At 37.4% G+C, this 19,577-nt stretch overlaps 1 protein-coding gene across 1 annotated transcript in view; it reads left to right on the top strand.

Moving 5' to 3' along the window:
- LOC117291325 (titin-like) overlaps nucleotides 1-19,577 on the top strand; it is a gene marked incomplete at its 3' end in the record, with an annotated part of 251,619 nt that overhangs the window by 153,510 nt on the left and 78,532 nt on the right. The window contains exons 96-107 of the mRNA XM_033772967.1: nucleotides 342-532; nucleotides 1,385-1,528; nucleotides 1,714-1,804; nucleotides 1,973-2,147; nucleotides 2,773-2,956; nucleotides 3,770-3,895; nucleotides 4,260-5,516; nucleotides 7,881-8,026; nucleotides 8,647-8,812; nucleotides 9,341-9,472; nucleotides 9,677-9,865; nucleotides 15,581-15,886. Coding sequence (XP_033628858.1) covers nucleotides 342-532; nucleotides 1,385-1,528; nucleotides 1,714-1,804; nucleotides 1,973-2,147; nucleotides 2,773-2,956; nucleotides 3,770-3,895; nucleotides 4,260-5,516; nucleotides 7,881-8,026; nucleotides 8,647-8,812; nucleotides 9,341-9,472; nucleotides 9,677-9,865; nucleotides 15,581-15,886 — 3,107 coding nt within the window. The remainder of the gene's footprint in view (nucleotides 1-341; nucleotides 533-1,384; nucleotides 1,529-1,713; nucleotides 1,805-1,972; nucleotides 2,148-2,772; nucleotides 2,957-3,769; nucleotides 3,896-4,259; nucleotides 5,517-7,880; nucleotides 8,027-8,646; nucleotides 8,813-9,340; nucleotides 9,473-9,676; nucleotides 9,866-15,580; nucleotides 15,887-19,577) is intronic.

The raw sequence follows: 19,577 nt of genomic DNA, 5'->3' as shown, positions 1-19,577 counted from the left end.
TTATTTATTTAAATTTTGTTACGCTATTTTGGGGGTTACATTTTTTTTTTGTCACAGTGAGGTTACCCTTATGATGTTACTGGCAATGACAAACAATCAATTCAAAAGTCAATTCAAAAAACACTACTACTTATCTACAGAATTCAAAGAAGGCCTCTGATGGTAAGTTCAATGGTTTAGGTCTGCTCAGAATACTGGATCATAAGTTTGAATCCAAGTTGTGTGTGGGTCTTTTTTTCTGATCATTCATAGTTAGTCAACCCATACAGGGAATCACAAGCCCAAATCCAATAATAGCTTCACTCTTTACTCAGCCTTTGTATTCTTTAAAACCCCTCAAGTTCTGGCCAGCGCTTCCACACTGGCGAGATCGTAGAACCAGCTAAAGCACGGCCGCCCAAGTTTGTCATCCCCTTGAACAATGTCATGAAGAAGGAAGGAGAAACGGCACACTTTGCCTGCAAGCTGGAACCAGCAAGTGACAACACGATGAGGGTAGACTGGCTCCAGAACAACAGACCAGTCGTCACAGGTAAGTCTCTGGATTCCTGGGGCTTTTTTTTTTGGCGACTAAATTGTTTTGAATACTTCTTGGTGTAAATGCAAGGTTGATAATTTTTCTGGAAATCACTCTTTATAAATCTCTTATTATAATTTTAAAGACAGTGGACACTATTGGTAATTGTCACAGACCAGTCTTCTCACTTGGTGTATCTCAACATATGCATGAAATAACAAACCTGTGAAAATTTAAGCTCAATTGGTCGTCGAAGTTGTGAGATAATAATGAAAGAAAAAACACCCTTGTCACACAAAGTTGTGTGCATTTAGATGGTTGATTTCGAGACCTCAAGTTCTAAACTTGAGGTCTCGAAATCAAATTTGTGGAAAATTACTTCTTTTCTCGAAAACTTTGTCACTTATGCTATCAACCTCTCCCCATTACTCGTTACCAAGTGAGGTTTTATGCTGATAATTATTTTGAGTAATTACCAATAGTGTCCACTGCCTTTAATATGTTTGCAAGCAGACTTACCAGGTAAATTTTTGTCCTTCTCGGCGGAAAATTATTCTGTATGTCTGCCACCACCTCATTGATGCTTTAGTGCATTAATGAAAACTTCACAATAACTAAGACTTGTTTGTGTTCCCATTTTGGTTGTAACCGCTAAATGATGATGATGATTTCCTGAGTGTGAGACTTTTGAAGATGCTAGCTTGCAGCTAATTCCATCGTTCTTGGTGGGAATGTTGCATTCTCTCAGAACTTAGTTAACATTGAAAAATGACTTATAATGGCTGGCGCCATCTCATTGATGCTTTAATGCATTAATGAAACTTTACAATGAGCTCATTTTGTTGGTATTTCTCTTTCTTTTCTCAGGATCCCGTGTGAAGGCAAAGCATGAGTTCGGTCTGTGCTCTCTGGACATGAAAGGTGTCTATCCTGAGGATTCAGGAACGATCATCTGCAGGGCCCAGAATGAGAGTGGACGAGCGGAAACATCTGGAAAACTTGTCTGCAAAGGTAAGGGATTTTGTCATTGAAGAAGATATCAAGCTTGTGTTTAAATCATTTATTTGTTTTCCAAAAATAATTAATGGCATGACTTTTCATCCCTAGCAGAGTCTTTCTCAAAAATAGTTGTGCTCTTTTGGTTCGTAAGCAGTTTGCGACGGCGTACTCTATTTTTCTCAATTTTTTTTTAACAGCCCAACATGCCCTCATTATGGAAACACAACTTCCAGAGGATATGCGAGGAATCGAGAAGACACTTGAATATGAAGAGTTCCTCAAGTCAGAGTGAGTGTTGTTACATGATTGCAGCTTTTTAATATTTTCAATATTTCGTACCTCATTGTTAGCAAAATAAATGTTTACACACTGATCTTCAAATGCATTGTAAGCTACATGTACTTTTCCAGAAATCTGAATAAAATAATAACACTCATGATTCCTTGTATTTCTTAGGGGAGGGCCAGTGGAAGGTATTGAGCAGACCGAAGGACCCTCGCCACCGCAGTTTGTGACCACACCTGAATCCTGTGAAGCCGTCGAGGGTGATCTTGCTAGATTCACAGTCAGATTGATCGGCAATCCTATACCAAGGGTCATCTGGTACAAAGATAACATCATGCAAGCTGATGTGAGTTTATTTCATCAAGACCATTAAACTCCCTGGGCGCAATTTCCTAGAGCTGCTTAAACACAAACATTAGCTAAGCGCAACAAAATTATGCTTACCGGAATTAGGTTACCAGCCAATCTACAATGTTACATGCACAGTTTGTAACTGGTGTCTTGCTCTTTCCTACTTAGCAGAAAATTGTTATGCAATTCTTTCTGCTCAAGCAGCTCTATGAAATTGGGACCTGGTGTCCTAGCCAAACGCTGCTCAAAATGTGTCCATTAGTTCTACTCAGTTGTACTTTAAATAATAATAAACCATGTTAACATGCTCTAGGGCGCTGAACATGGTAATGAACAAATTTTATCATCGGGAGTAGAAACTCTTTAAAAAATTCAACCTGTTAGTAAACATGTAATCCGATAAATAGACTTTTTAAACCAATTTCTTTTGGAGTGTTCAGTATTTTTATAATGATAATAATATTGAGCCTTTGTAGTGCCCCATGTCTGTCAATGATGACACTCCTGGCGCAACCCCCCCCCCACGAAATCTGCTAGTACAGAAGACAACCCAAAGTTCAAAAGCTATGGTTTCCAAAATAGCAGCGAATGAGATCTTTTTGCCCTGTGTTTACTAATAGGGTTCTCGCATGAAGATCTGGTTTGACGGACTCCACTACCTGGACATCCCTAAGGCCAGGCCATCAGACAGCGGCATCTACAAGGTGGTAGGCAGGAACAAGTTTGGCATGATCTCACATGAGACAAGGCTCCACGTCTTCAGGAAGAACGATCCTGGAGTACAGCTCAGAGTAACTGGCAGAGGTAAGTATTTTCTATTTTGGCAGAAAGGTGAAAACGATTTTAATTAATTCAACTATTAAGAAACCTTTTTTTACATTTGTAGAATATTTTTCACAAAGACGTCCAGGGAACAGTGTTTGCATCGGGACATTTGCCAGTGACCAAGAACCAAGTATGAGGCTGACTTGCATATATAGAAGGCATTGATTAATATGTATGACGCAAAAAAAGGAACAATTTTTTTTTTTATATGCATCTGGCAAGTACCCTGCTCGGAAACTAATGCCTGTAAAAAGATGGTCTTGCATGAGCAAATAGAAACACTGCGAGCTATGTAATCGAGAAATGCAATGTTGGTGGTTTCTCTGTTGGTGAAGAATGCTTTTACAGCTGATTAAAGCTGGTATTTGTGAAAAGCAATTTGAGAAACTGATCTCAAAGTAACTGAATCACAGCGAATATGATTTAAGAAAAAAAAAAAATTTTTTCATTCATTAGTAAGCTACTTAATATGAAATCAATTTAAAAAAAAAATGTTTTTCAATAAATTGCCGACACTTTTTTGGAGTCTTGTTGTGAAACTCTTGTGACTAGAAATGACTGAGTCACTCCAAAGATTTGACAGTTTTCAACAAATTGTGAACACTTCTTTGGAAACACTTTATCACTTTTTCTGAAATAGATCTTGAATTCATGTGAATAGAAACAGCCGAGCCACCAATGTTGCACTTCTTTTGTAATCTTGAGCTGCAATCCTTGAACTGCGAGAATGTTTTTTTTTTGTGCTTGACCAAAACCCATATCTGGCTCTTTGTTTGCCATTCCCAATCGAAGACTTGAAATCAGGTGTTGTCATGAACAAGGAGCTCAAACATGAAGAGGTTTCGCCGGAACTTCAGGAAGCTCTACAGAAGAGAAAGGGGTATAAGCCTGTATCAGTGGCCCTTAAGACTGACGCAAGTAGGTTCCTGATTTCTCTCTATCTTCGTAAACCTCTCTTTTCCTGCGTAGACAGTTTTTCTTTAAGAGCCCACCATCCATTCATTTCTTTCTCTGAGCATTGTCAATTGCCGAGCATGAATAATTGATGTCTTTTGTTGCAGTTAATTTTTACTTGATGTTCAACATTCGTTTTTCAGTTTACGGATATGTGATTTTGAAATTTATTCCTTGAGGAATACGTCTGCGAGTTATACCCAAGATTTTATGAGTGACAAAAGTCAGTCAGTAATACCAATAAATGTTAAATGTATTGCATGATGACCATTTGACCCCCATCACTAACCAAGTTGTTATGTGTAATACTTCTTCATTTTGTGTTTAGCTGAAGTGGCGAAGCCAACGAGTGAACTTGAGGCAAGATTTGCCAAATTGCATGACAAAAACCAATCGTCGATTACCCTTAAGCCCAAAACCAAAGTTCCCCCTCCTGTTGCCAAGAAACCTACCAGTAAGAGTAGCGAGGAAGCTCCAATTCAAGCTCAACGGGTACAGCCTGCCCAGATGGACGTGAAACTCTTTGACAAAGAGGAAGTCAAACCTCAATCGGTCCAAAAGGAATACGCAAGCTGTCCTGGTATGTTTGACAGCACTTTACCCTTTAGTTCCGAGTCTGAATCAGAAAATGAGACAGATCCACCAGTAGAGGAAGTTGTGATTGCGACGACTAAAGAAAGTCCCAAGACTGTAGTACTGGAAAAAGTTCTTGCTGCTGAACCTCGCCGGGAGAGCAGTCCCGATTCTTCATCAGATGAGGATTTATACCATATCTATGAAACAAGCATTACTCCAGGGCCACCTGAGGACAGTCATTTAGCCCAGGCGATCCAAACCAACGTGGCTGATCTTCTTCTTTCATCAGACGAGGAGGAACAAGAACAAAGTAAAGCAAGATCTTCATCAGAGTCTTCATCTGATGGTGATTATTATGAAGAGCTTCATTCTAAGCCAAGAGGCAAGGAAAGGGCTACCTCAGTGGCATCCTCAGAGGATGGATATTTGACTCCTGACGAAGTTAAAAGGAAAACAGAAGAAGACCACGCGACAAATTTGAGTCCCAAAGAGCCAAGAGACAAGGACAGGGCTCCCTCAGTGGCCTCCTCAGAGGATGGATATTTGAGTCCTGACGAAGTTAAAAGGAAAGACCATGAGAAGAGTTTGCTTCCCAAAGAGATCAAGGAGAATTCAGATAAATCACGCTCATCAATTTTATCCAGCTCATCAAGTTCATCCAGTGAGGAAGATGAGAACGGAGAAGTTGCGACCAATCAAAAGGCCTCTACAGTACGAGGAGTAAAATCTATCGCTCCTAAGATCCTCATTCCTCTTGATGACCTCACCTGCAAGGATGGTGAGGATGTCTTCTTCGAGGTGGAATTTGTCGCCTCTCCCAAGCCAGAGGTACTCTGGTACCTGGACGGCAGCCTCATCCGCCACTCTGAAGATTTTGAGATCCTAATTGACAGCACGTCAAGTTCACTCTTCATTCAAGAAGCCTTCCCCGATGACTCTGGTAAATTAACTGTGACCGTTAAGAACAGCGAGGGTGAGGCCAGCTGCTCTGCATGTTTAACAATCGAAGGTAGAGTGTGTGTGTCATTTTGACTGATCGGCTGCTTTTTTCCTTCATAACATGGGTAGCACTCATAACACTAACATTGGTCTTGTCCCATTCATTGTAAAGGCTTTATCTGAGTAACAATTTCTACACGGCTTTTGATCATTGTGTGCTTTCTTTCATCAACTTTTCATCAGGTGTGGTTTCTCTGTGAAGACTTCATAAATATCCATGTTTTGAAATTGTCCTGCTTTTGTTATTGTTAATTTGTTCATGAAATATATCCAGCAGATATGGTATACTAACATTGGTGTTTAATGCAAAGATACTTCAGGCACTTTGGGTGTGCGGGACGCTTTCTTCCTCCTTTTCTACTTTTCGTGTGCACCTCTCTATTTTTTTAAGGAGAAAATAGAAGTAGCTGGTGGAAACTGCTTACTAAGCAAAATGACCTATTGTATTTCAAAAGCTAAATATATTTTTAAGGCTTGTTCATAGGAGACTGCTAAGCATGTATTTCTCTTGCAAGGTTTAACTATGAACAGTAGTGACTATAATTGACTTGCATCAAATGCACATAGCATCAGCAAATGTTCGCAGCCTTTGACAAAGCCTGTTCAGATAAACACAGACAATGACTTGGTACCATCAAACCCTTTGTGCTTAAATTGTTAATTAAATGTCACCAGGCTCTCAGTCTATAACACCATTTTTTAAATCAATGAAACATAATTATGTAACCAATTTAGCCTTGCCTGAGAAGTTTAAGAGAAATATAAATAAAGAGAACAGTATGGTATTTTAAATCCACTTACTGAAAATTTCAGTAATTAATTCCTTAATAGCTACTTCTCAAGCGCATTTGTTGTTCAGGGAAAGTCTTCATAACTCTGCTTGCATTACTCTGAGTAAAACTTAACTACTCGCCACTTTCAGACAAGATTTTAGGGAAGATAAGTTTTCTATAGAGCACATTACAATCTCTTTCCTACTTCTTGAATGGGGACTTTACTTCATTACTTTCCTTTCTGATATGAAACAGTGGACTGTTTTTATTTGTGGATCTAAATAATGTGTATATCTCCTAATCATGGTCTGGTCATCTTGTTATTCCACCATACAATTCTGTAGACCTTTCTTTTGTAACATCGCAGCCGTGAGTTTTGCTTTCACTGATAAAAGAAGCAGTGATTTAATGTTATAAAGTTACCCAAAGCACTTGAACATGGTACTAAGAACCCAAAAGCACCAATATTCTTCATTAAAGTAACATTAAAAAGCCTTTTTTTAAATGGGCAATTTTAAGTGATGCAGCTAGCAGTATATTGCTTTTTAGTTGGTCATGAATTTAAGCGTTCTTCCTTCATGCTTTAAAAAAAATACTTAATCATGAAAGCCAAATGCAGTCACTTTATTTCACTTCGTTTTTTTCTTTCTTCACATTTTGCACAGTTTTTCTCATATGATCATTTTCCATATGCAGACGCTTGCACACTATAGAAATCACTTTGTTTCAAAATGCTTATTATTGTACTGAACAAAGATATTAATATAAACCACAAGGGAAACTGGGTAAATTTTGAAATGATTTTTGGGGTTGAACTAAGAGGTTAACGGAGGTCGTTGGTTCGAATCCCACTCTAGTCAATTCTTTGTTCAACCCCAAAAATCATTTCAAAATGTACCCAGTCAGTTTCCCTTGTGGTTTATATTGATATCTGAAACAAAAAGTCGCATCCCCTTAAGGTGATTGCCTGGCTGCCGCTTCCCAGGTTGTATCGTAATTTGGGTGTGATCCCTGGCTACACGGCAGTTAACGGTTGTATGGCTTCTGACTGGCACCCCTGAACAAAAGATATTGACAAAATAGGGACACCGCCAACATAGAACAAAGATATTGACAACATGGGGAGACCGCTAACATATAGGGCTAGATAGCTCAGTTGGTAGAGCACCTGCAGGTTAAACCGGAGGTCTTTGGTTCAAATCTCACTCTTGTCAATTACTCTTTGCTCAACCCCAAACTATCTCCCTATCTTTATGCTATTGGGACAGTTTGAAAGTTTTAAAGGTTTGTATAGCAGTTTAGAGACCAGTAACAGGAACAACATGCAAACATGGCAATAACAAAATATATAAAAAAGATATTTCCAAACTAAAATCATCTGCCATTGCCTTGAATTTAAGACTGGTAAATCAAGACTGTTTTATTATATTTCCTTATCATAAATCATAATTGAAGTAAACGCCATAACAATTTTGTTACATCAGTGTAGGGTAAAACTAATGCAATAATTACTCAACAACATAGACATATAGGTGTACAGTATATGCATCTGACAGTTCTAAGCATGAATCAAACTAAATTACCTTCTGCTTTATATCTAGATATGCCAGCAAGCCGACCTGTAACTCAAGGTCAGGCCCCTGAGTTCTTGATGCCCCCACAGAAGACCGTAACTGCAGCCGGTGAACCAGCTAGGTTTATCGTCAGAGTGGCTGGTACACCAACCCCTCGTGTGGACTGGTCTAGGGTAGGTTTCACAACAGAGAATATCCATCAACACCACTGATTGACTCTAGTTTTATTACAGTTCTTTTGTGTCTTTCAACTAAAGAGGACAACCTATTTTCCTGGCACTTTTAGTGTCGTTATCAGGCATGATATTCTTACTTTAGTCTGATATCCTTTTTTTTTTTTTTCCCTTGGGAAAAATCGGAACAATTATGATAAAATAGCCTGAAATTCTTTTCAAGCATTAACATGTAGGTCAGTACTCATTAAAAGTTTCCTACTTTTTTCCCCAAGGATCCTATATCATGCCTGCCTTATAAATTTGTTGTAGTATTTGACTCTTGTTCTTACAAGTTTAAATAAGACTTTAAACATTTGACATTTCTTGGATATTTCATTGCCCCTTGGACAATGAAGCCAAAAACTCAAGAGTTACTCTAGTACTTCAGTTGCTTATCAATCAAACCGCTATATGTATTACAATATTGGCCATCAGAGAAGGGGTGGGGGGGGGGGAATGTAGCGAAGTTGTTAATACTAATATTCAATACCTTTTGCAAGTGATGTTTGAAACATTTGCATCTTTGCTCCCAACAAGTTCTTAAAATCTACCTCCCTTGGTTTGGTCACTATTCTTAGGCTGGCCAGAAGTTATCCAGCAACCCTCGCTTCAAGATGCTACAAGACGAAGACACTCATACTCTCTTGGTTCTCGAGAGTAGACCTGAAGACTCGGGGATGTACCGATGTGAAGTCGTCAACTCTGCTGGCTCCGTCAGCCACACGGCCCCTTTAGTTGTGGAAGGTAAAGTTTCCTGTTCGATAGGGCTCTTCTGGTTATTTCTTGGTAGTTTGTTTTTCTTTAGAGAACAAACTTTATCCCAACTTCTTATTCAAACAGATTTTTGTGACGGCTAATAATCAGAAGTGACCAGAGTAGTGCTTATTTTTTTTCCAATAACTGCAGCTAAGTTTTAAATGACTGGCCCTAAGTATGACTGTTGTCTTGTATATGAAGTTATACTCTTGGTTATGAAAATACCAGTCTACTTTACTCCACGTACCCATAAAGCCACTACTAATGCAATTTTTCTCTAACCGCTAGGTCTACTTCAGTAAGAGTGTAATACGCTGTAACTCCCTTTATAGTCATGTCCTCTTTGGATTTTTTTTCCTTCTTTTTTATCAAAAGAACGAATGAAAACCAATCCCAACCAGACAATTCCTCAAACTGTGAAACATTTTTGTCTGTATCTAGGCATGGATATTTCTTAAAATTGTCTCCCTTACAGGTTTTTACACAAACTTTTTATTTTCTTCTCTCAATGTTCAGGTGGCGACATGCCAGTAGATGAGAGAGTACCAGGGAGTGGCGTAGCACCAGTTATCCACACACCAACCAGAAGTGTGGAAGTGTCTGAAGGAAGCCCTGTAGAATTTGCTTGTCAGGTCTCGGGAACTCCCGGTAAAAAAATATAGTATTCTCAAAATCTACCATAATTTTTTTAAATTTTTGTTTTATTATTTTATTTTTTTAAACAGGAAACAGTAGATAAGAGAGAAGATATATTGATAATTGGGGGCCACGGGTGTACATTTTGGCATGCTTTTGAAATATTTATTTTAATATTTAACTATTTCCCATTGTTGCAATTTCTTTTCATTTCAGCTCCGACAATCACCTGGTATCTGAAAGATGCAGTCATCAAGCCTTCCCGCTACTTCCGTATGTTCTACCAAGACGGTGTTGCACGCCTCCAGATCAACGAGGTCTTCCCTGAAGACGCTGGCACCTACAAGTGTGAGGCGCGCAACGGCCTCGGCGAGGCCTCCTGCAGCGCACAGCTGCTTGTCGCAGGTGAGTCGTCAGGGGAAGATTTGTAAAAAATGCGTCGGGCGCTGTTTTTGTTTTTTTACGCTCATTTTCCTTCAATGATAGAGTGACTTTACAGTATTGGTAATGTTGGCATAACTGCAAACCTCAGTGTGCTTCCTTGCTTGGAAACAAGTTGTCGTTAAAATGACTTGGTGACAAAGAATTTGTATCTGATTTTTTTGGAAGCAATTTGACAGAGGCATCCTCAAGTTTTGCAGAAGTCTTGGAAGAAAACATGTTTTTGATAGAAAGTGGGGGTTTTGCCACTGAAATAAAAAAGTCGCTGGAGAGGATAGCTGAAACTCCTACTTCTGTAAAATTATCAGAATTTGATGATTTCAACATATGTGGATAATATTACCAATGTTGTATGTATACCTTGCCTTTAATGAAGTAAGCAAGGTTAGGGAGAGTTTACGCTAGGCTTGACAGCGCAGCGTAATTTTGTTTGTGCTGCCTGCTCCCTTTTAGCCTTTTGCCTTAAAATCTACATGAATTGTACTGAAGAAAAATACCTTTAATACCAAATTGTATAAATAAAAATTATGTCTGATTTTGGACAATGTCATTTGTGTGCAGTACTAGTCTTAGTTAATAATAAGACAAAAATTGTTTTTAAGTTGGTAGTTTCATCGGAAGTCTGTGTTGATTTTTGCAGTGAGTTTAATTGAGAGTAGGCAATAAGATTGTAAAAGTTTATGTTAAGAAAATAATTTCATTAATAGAAAGAAAGATGCACCCGAATATTTAATAGGATTTTTGAGTCAAGCTAGACAAAAAGAAGCCTTTTTCAAATACACTTGTTACAAAGTAAATTATGCAAGTTGAATATTTTGTTTGAAGATTATAAGGGAAGTTTACTTTTACATAGTCCTGTAGTACCATGACTTTTATGGCTGGTTTGTTGACTTTCACACTTACTAGTAAGAAAATAATATTTTTGTCCAGCCTGTCTGGGACTAGCCAAAAAGGCTCAGGATTGTTGCTTATATACGGACTGGATTGAACTGGGAGATGTTTTCACAATTTTTTTAAAACAATGTTAACTTGAATTTTATTGGAAAGTTTTCACAAAAGCTCCTAGCCATGTCCGATCCTGAATGAGTCATATATCTGCAACAGGTTTTTATTTAAAAAGAAAAGTCTGCTGCAAAGACACTATTGTGGTGTTCTAAATGAATTCCATCAGAGTCTACTGATGTTTATGTTTCTTTTGGAGGTGCTTAGTTTAGGGACTTCTGTTTTAAACGTTGGTGCTTAGCCTGGTATTGAGCCATTTTAATATGGTACAGATTGTTCCTTTCAACACATGGTGCTTCATAATGCAATGTATTGCCTTCGGCGGATGAAGCCATTTACAGTCGCAATCTGATTAACACGGTTTAACATCACCATTGTAATTTTCATGTCAGTGTGTCGGACTCAGTCCGATGAGGAGAAAATCGTTTACAAATAATTTGGCATCGCAACGGGAAACCTGCATTTGCAGTTAATTTTACAAGTGAAACTTTAGCAGTCCGCTGTTGTTTCTTGAATCACGCCATTGGTGGATTTTCTTATTAACTTGACTAACGGAAGTTGTGTAGATTAAAGTGTGAAAAGAAAAAAAAGAAAAATTATGCAGTAATTATGATTAGTCGTACACCTTAAACCCTAAAACATACTGCCTTTTTAGTATTTATTGCCCCTACTTTACCAGAAAAACTTTCCAAAATAATGCAATGCCCAAATTTAGCACACGTATAACTAACTGGTTTTATAAGTATTTGCAGTGTTCAAATTGTTCTATAACACAAAGAGTAAAAAAACAAGGTTAACCATTATTCCTCAAATCTAAAGCTACCTCAGTTCATCCAAACACAGTAAAAGTAAAACCCTTTTTTTTTTAAGTTCCAAATGCCGACATTTTCTTGTCTAAAATCTGACTCATTTTTACTTGGTTTTGAAATTTCAAATAAAAAAATGTCGTCCTTTGTGTTATTTTGTAAACTTTCATGAAAACCCCCTGAACCCTGATTTATTTTTGTATGCTAAATTTATCATGTTTGAAATAAATTGTTACGCTCCTGACAATCAGTTATATGCAATGTTTCCCCAGAACATCTAACAATTTTGTAGAATTCTAGGTTATCTTAAGTTCCAAACTGCATTTATATTTTAGTTGATAGAAACTATGCAGATTTTTTGTTGTTCCTTGCACTGAAGTAGAGTTTAGAAACTGGTTTTTTAATCGTTTTTTTTTTAAATTTTTTTTTTTAGATACATCCTTTCTGTTATTTGAATATGCAAAAAAAGGGCACCTTCTCAAGAAAAGGATTGATTCAACCACGTTTAAAAAAAAAGCGAACATTATGCTACATCTCACCTACCTTAAATGAGATGTGTTAAGTTTGAAATTTGCACACAGGCATTTATAGAAAGAAGCAATATTTACTTTTGAAAAGAGAATAGTTTTTAGAGCGTAAGCAACGCAAACTTTGATAGTTTATTTTTACCATGCAATATTTAAGAGATGTTTTTATTATTTTTGCACTTAAACTTAGATCTGAAATGCACTTTCTTAGCCACTTGAGCGCTGAAGTTTTGTTTGTATAGTATTAGTATAAGCTTTTGAAGTTTCCTTAGCCAAAGATATCTAGTAAAACGTTATAGGCAGACACAAATCAAGCTCCGGTAATTTGGTTTTATACTCGAGCAATGTAGACATTAATTTTTAAAAAATGAAGAAAATAAAACACTTGTTTATGTCACTTGAGGTTAAAGAGCAATAAGAATCATTTTGATTAGCCATGCTCAGTTTGTATTCAAAAGTATATTGCAAATCAAAGTATCTACCAGCAGTCTGTGTATTTTTTGTTTGTGGTTTGGGCATTGATTTGTTTGGTTTAGTTTAGTTTTAAGACTTTTTATGTGTGATTTTGGTTTTGATTTGATGAATATTGCTTCCGTAGTCTTTCATTTCTTAATTTATATTTTTGATTTTCAGGCAATCATTTTGTTGTTTTTGTTGAACCAATTTGGACGGAGTTGTTATTTTTTGTCGCTCACGAATCAAAGTGAAAATTATATGTTTCCTTTTTAATGGAAGTAATGCAGTAATGTGAAAATGTTTAGTCGCTAGAAAGGAGTTTAGCATAAACAATTTAAAAGTATTCGCAGTTTAGGTAAATTGACTAAGCGTGTAAACAAACATATTTAAGCATGCGGTTTGAACTGGTAATTTTGTACTTTTGTTTTTTTCGGACGTAGCTCTAAGAAACTTGAAAACAACGTTTCTCTGAGGAGAGTATCTAAAAGAAAATCACTGCCATTTGAGTCTTTTACACATACTGCTGCAATAGAGCTTCATGCTGCCTTCATGTTAGTGAGGTTCCCTGTGTCTGAAAGCAATCCTGAAGTATGATTCCAGCTATTCATGAAAGGGGCCAGACTATCGAGTGCCTCTTGCCTCGATTTGGTAGCAGGTTTTTCTACATACATGTACTTGTCGGGGAAAGCAAAATGGATGATACGATTTATAGGAAGGTCTCCACATGTAGTTTGATAAGAAAAAGTGTTGCAAGCAGAACTGGTCATATTTTTATGTGTAATTGTGTGTGTATTTTAATGTCCAATGCCTTTTAATATCCTGTGTAATTCAACTGACTGGTTTTAACTTTCTGACATTTTGGAAAATGTTGTGAGGTCAGTTTTGCTCAATGAACATGTAGTTGGAGTTTGTAAAGGTCTGGTCAGTTGTTTTTTGACATCAACTATCTGTTGAAAATGCACACTACTGTATGAACACATTGAAGCTTGCCAAGAGTGCCTCTTCTATTGAATATGTGTTATTAATTCAAGCTGAAAACTGAAACCATGTCTTGGAACTAAGCCAAAGTCTTAATAAATAAAAATTAAATACATATTTGGCCTTGGCTTACTGCCCAGAAACACAAATGCAGTGCATTGGTTTATTAACACATGACAAATGCTATCTTGCATGTAATTACATACATCTTGCTCTGCATTGGTGTTTCCCATACAGTAAGGACTGGATTGGTTTTTAGTCAAAATGTTGTAGCTTTTTCCACTAAGATGTCAACGGCTTATTGTGTTTTTCGCCTCTCTCTCTTATTACGCATGACCAAAGTGTGAAGTATTTTAGTATGGTGAAATGGTCTAGTTAACAATACACTCAATTCATTTTTTATTTATTAATGATTGAAGGGACAGCTGTACAATAAAATGCTGTAGTAACAGTGGGTTTGCAACTGCACAAATGGTGTTCTCTTTTGTACTCAATAAGCCTCAGCGTTTAGTCCTGAAGAATAAGGGAATGCAAAGTTCTGTTAGAAATAAAACCAACTGGAAAAAGGTGGTAAAAATACACCCAAAATTTCATCAGAAAGATTGATGAATTTGTCAACAAATTCAAGAATGTTTTTATTTTATTTAAAGACTTCAGTGTTGGGTTACAGACATGCATTCCGTTATTAGAGCGAGGCTGTATTGGGCACATATACTCTACAGTGCTAAAATGTTAACAAAATGGTGCCGGTTAAAATTAATCAATGCTCGGGTTGTCAAAATCTAATCAACAAAACAAAGAAAAGTCACATTTCAAGGGGGTAATGTTTTGATGTGAATTCCAAATATTTTACCAGTTGAGAAGAATAATTGTAAAGAAGAATCTTGTGTGAAGTAGATCCATGTATTCATCAATGAAAAATGTCAGAAACTGATGTTTCTCGAAGCTCTATGGTTTTGACATCTGCTCCGAGGCTGTGGGTTCCACTCCCATCCGAGTTTCCTGTGAATCTTTCTACGGACCTCCAATGAACCAATATTGGCCTGCTTGTCAATGTTTGACGGGGGACAGAATTGTAGGCAAAAGCTTCAAAAACTGCTTACTCTGGAAACGTTTTATACAAATTTGCACGATTTATATTAGTGGTAGGAAACAAGTATATGGAATTCACATCAAGCATGATAACTGTGAACTTTTCATGGGGAGGGGAAGTTCAAAAATATACATGCTATTTAATGAAACTAACTTGTAGTTGAGAAATGTTTACTAAAAATCACAATTTTGTAACTTTGAGTACGAATAGGATGAGATCCTACCTTTTAACCATGATCTTGCACCAAACACTTAGCATTGTATGAATATGTCTCAAGCCAGCACTGCACAGCTTTTTACACTAAAGGGACAGGCATGGCCGCACGCTTGCATAATTTCTTCAATTGAAGTGGGATGCAACCCATAAAGATCCTCAAAAACGAGGACAAACTCCCTTCACAAACACCACACCCAATCCCTATTCCCTCTATCAAAAAGAAACCTCACTGAATCCAGTATAGACCGGATCAATCCAGTATAGACAGGATCAAACTGGTTTTGGCTGAACTAATTTTGTAGTGGTCTTGTGATAGACCAACAAGCATGTGTCTTGCCCGAAAAGCTGTTGCAATGTGCAGTTGCTTGGTTGTACAGTAATCCAACTTAAGTTATAAATAAAATAACGGTTGATTCACACCATATGTCAACAACCAAACCGGCAGTTTGATTAAAAATAAATTGCAAACCCACTGTGAAAACAAATTGTTTGTATCAAAATCATCTAATCCGGACCAAATATGTAACGTTTTTTACACTAATTCAACAAACACAATCCCACCATCTCACTATTCTGTCTATTTGTGTCCTACCTTTTTCAGTTGAAGAAATTCAATCGGCGGCCGTGCCCCCTAAGTTTGTAAAGAAGATTCAAAAGGTCGAGGTCACCGAGGGTCACCCGGCCAGGTTTGACTGCAAGGTCACAGGCAGTCCCCGGCCTGAAATAAAATGGTATCTGGAAGGGAAGGAGATTGCCAGTTCACCGTACATGAGAATAACGGACTCACCTGATGGAACCAGTTCATTGGTCATCCAGGAGGTGTTTGCTGACGACTCTGGCCGGTTCACGGTCAAGGCATCCAACCCCGCTGGTGAGGTCACCTGTAGCACCCTGCTTGTCGTAGAAGGTAAGTTCAGTAAGTTTGTACATGTAGAGCTGCTAAACAGAAAAAAATGTTGCCAACAGTCAAGGGACTTTTGAATCGACACTCGGCTGATAATCTTTTGTGCAATACTCATAAACCAAGAATCCTTGGTATTCATAATTTTCCAGTCAAAGCCTTTTGGTCGGTGGATGAGAGCTTATTTTACCTGCTGGAATTTTGACAAGAACACTCATAAAAAACCTCAAATATGGATGTAGGAGGCCTGTATGCTCTGTTTTTGAAAGGGTAAGGGCACCAAAGCATTTCCAGAGCACCTTTGGAAGGCGATTATTCTTTTGGAATACATTTTCTGCTCAGCGACATTAGAACAGAGTTGATGTCTGTGTCACAGTTTGAGAGATTGACGCGAGAATATTTCTAGATCATTTTAGTGTTGATTCACAATTGGCCTTCCCCATTAACTGTGAAGAGATACTTTGTGTACAGTCTTAAAAGAGAAAAAATACACCTACGGCAACATTCTCTTCTGAAAAAGTGACTGCTTTCCAAGAATCAATCAAAAGAGATAGTTATCTGTCGGTGATTAATGTGAGGGAGGGAGAAAGAGAGAGAGATGAAGAGAAGATTATAATGAGTGAGCTGAGATATAATTTGAAATGTACCGCGAGTAATGGAAATTCAAACCTTGAGACAGTTTTGTGCTTAACGGTGTTAATGTATACCAGTGAGTTTTTATGTGTACGCATGGTTTTGTGTCAAGTCCTGTATTTTGAGGTATTTGGTGGCAGCAGACCAGTAATGAGCCCTTTCCGGGTTAGACTTGACAAGTCGTAAGGCGCTGCCTACATTGTATTTGTTACTAACACACATTCTGCCATTCATGCAACATTCACAGTGCGATTACACACATTCAATGGTCGTAGGTAGCGCGTGGCAGCTCTAAGATGAGTGTACCGTCCCCGTAGCTCTACACCGTGCTTAACAATTACTGACTTGATTTCAGGACTATTTTCTGGGTTGGTTTTGAACAATGTCTGGAACAATAAATTAGGTTACTGCTTAAATTTGAATACCTTGGGCTATCGAGACAGTTGTTTCATGTATGTCTTAGGGCAAGCTTTTTTTTTAATAACAATAGAAAAAATAAAACATAATTATGAAGCACCTTATGCACAGTCTCAAAGGGCTTTACAAAAACATAAAGCAAAATAGCCAACAAGGCAACAAATTAATACAAACTAAGAAAACAAATAAAAGCGAGCTCCAGATGGGCAAAACCAGGTACCATTGTGCCATTCACTTTCATTCAGAATTGTGTAGGGGTCGTCGTCGCCTTTTTAGGTAACTTTGCAAAAGCCAATATGTCTCTACAGTCTGAGGAATTCAAATATAAGTTGCAACGTATGACTTAGCAATTTGCTGTACCATACATTATTAATTTGTAACTCAGAAAAAGCTTTTTCTCCATTGTTTACTAGGTCAGAGCATGTGTACATTTTCAAATATATATGAATCTTTCCTCATTTCCTTTTCCCTCTACTCTTCGACACACATACAAAACACTATTAAAGCTACAGTATAATGTTGACATTTCCATACTTTCACACCGAAAATCAATAAAGTACAAGAATCAGCCATTACAGATTTGTCTTGTCAGTTGCCTGCTTTTGTTTGTAGAGTTGTTTTATTAATTTTCTGTTTGTAGTATTTTATAACCATTAGTGTCTTTATGCCTGTGAATGTGTTTTTGCTTTTGGATTGCACGCTGTAATTAAATATTTTGTTACAGTTATTTTTTAACTGTGTTTTGTCAGTGTGTGTTCATTTGTTATTGCAGTTTTTATTGTAACAAATAAGAGAATAATCAACTGATTGCTATCTATGTGACACATAATAAAAACCATATTTGCATGTTTGATGTCAATTTTTCTTTTGTCCAATGTCTTCTAAACAAGAAGACGCATCGTTGCTATGATTTTGTACACTTTGATGTCATTCGAGATAAATAAAGTTGACATGATTTGTTTTGTGTTAATGTTGTCGCCAGCACTCTTAGAAAACGAAAAGAAAAAAAAGCATGCGCCTGAATTCGTAGACTCCAAGTGTTTACCTGCATGATGTAACAGTTTTGGTCTTCAGTGTTTAATGTTATCCTGTTTGCTCAAATATGCTAACGGCTTCAGATTTCCCCCTCCTGCTTGTTTCTACTACACAAAGGATAATAAGCATGTAAGTATGCATTAATATGTTTGGGTTTATTAACTGTAACTTGTAACACGTATTGTGGTAGAGTGGGAATACAAATATAGCTGGTTCAATTAGTTGATCAACTATCCTATTCTAAAGTGTAACGTAGTTTCACCATGCCAACCTCACAAAAACTGGCTCCACCGATAACCAGAAACCCATAGGAGTTATATTGTTTATCTCAGATGATTTATGGAAGAGAAGTTTCATAATTTGACTTTTACATACATTCTTCAAAGACAAAGCTCTTCTTAGAATTGTTGTTTTCTGTTAAAATAAATGGTATTGAAGGATGAAATGGGTAAAGTTTCATACAAACTTGTACGCCAGAATTTGGGCCAGAAGTAGCAAAAATTGTTGGTCATGTACATGTATATGTGAGATGCAAAAGACTATGCATGTCTTGAGAGTGTTCAAATGATGGAATCTGTTGAAGTGCTCAAGTTTGTTTCCTTCTCGGAAAATGCCTAAATTCATTCAAGACTTGCATGGCCTATGATTTACCTACCGGATAGGCTCTTTTCAGAACCTCCGCCAATACTTCCCATTAGATAATATTACACGATGCATCTTCAAAAGATAAGAAATGTGTCTCAAATAATTTAGAACAAATCTAAGAAAATTATAAATGCGGCGTTTATGAAAAAGAATACACAGAACTTGATTTCAACAACAAACATTAATTATCTTTATATGTAGATGAACCATGCATGTAACTACTAAAAACAGTGTGCTTTTGCTTGTAATATTAACTAATAACTGTAAGGAAAAATGACAAGAATTTACAAGCGTTGAATACATCAATACATGAGGAAAAGAACAATTTTTAACCATTTGAAAAAAAAAAAAAAAAAGGGGGCACTCATTCACACTTTTTGCATGGGAGTCCTAACATGACAAGAGCTACCATTTGTCTTCGTATTAAACACAATCATACATCCCAATACGCAAAATAACAGTAGTTTTTTTCTTAAAGTGTTTTAAATCGAAACATGTCTATTATTTTATTTTATTCCACCTGTTTCAGCTGGTGCCCCAGAAGGACCAGGCATTGGACCCCTTAGCTTCAGTGAATCCTACGGGGGTGACGTTAGCGGTGCCTACAGTGCAGAACAGGGTCTTGATACCTCGGAAGACACAGACGAAGATATTGATGAGCTCCTTCCGTATGATGGAACGATTGCCTTTGCATTGCCACTCAAACGAGAGACCAGGAAACCTCACGTGCATGCTGTACCGGTCTTACAGAGGCTACCAGTAGAGAAAGATAAGATAACGACTGATGGACATGTGCACAGTGGGACTTCGACTCACGAGTCGTCTCCGTCGCAACCCTCGGAACCTTCACAACCTTCACAACCACTGCAGGTAGGATCCGAATGATATACATTTCTTGTATTTTCTTCCTTCGTTTGAATGAATGTTTTAAAAAAACTAAATAAAGATACAAGGTCTGATTTATGGC

This window comes from Asterias rubens, chromosome 6 (genome assembly GCF_902459465.1).
Source record: "Asterias rubens chromosome 6, eAstRub1.3, whole genome shotgun sequence".
NCBI classification, from domain to species: domain Eukaryota; kingdom Metazoa; phylum Echinodermata; class Asteroidea; order Forcipulatida; family Asteriidae; genus Asterias; species Asterias rubens.
Note: the sequence above shows the minus strand (reverse complement) of the source record. Positions and strands in the feature narration are given on the sequence as shown.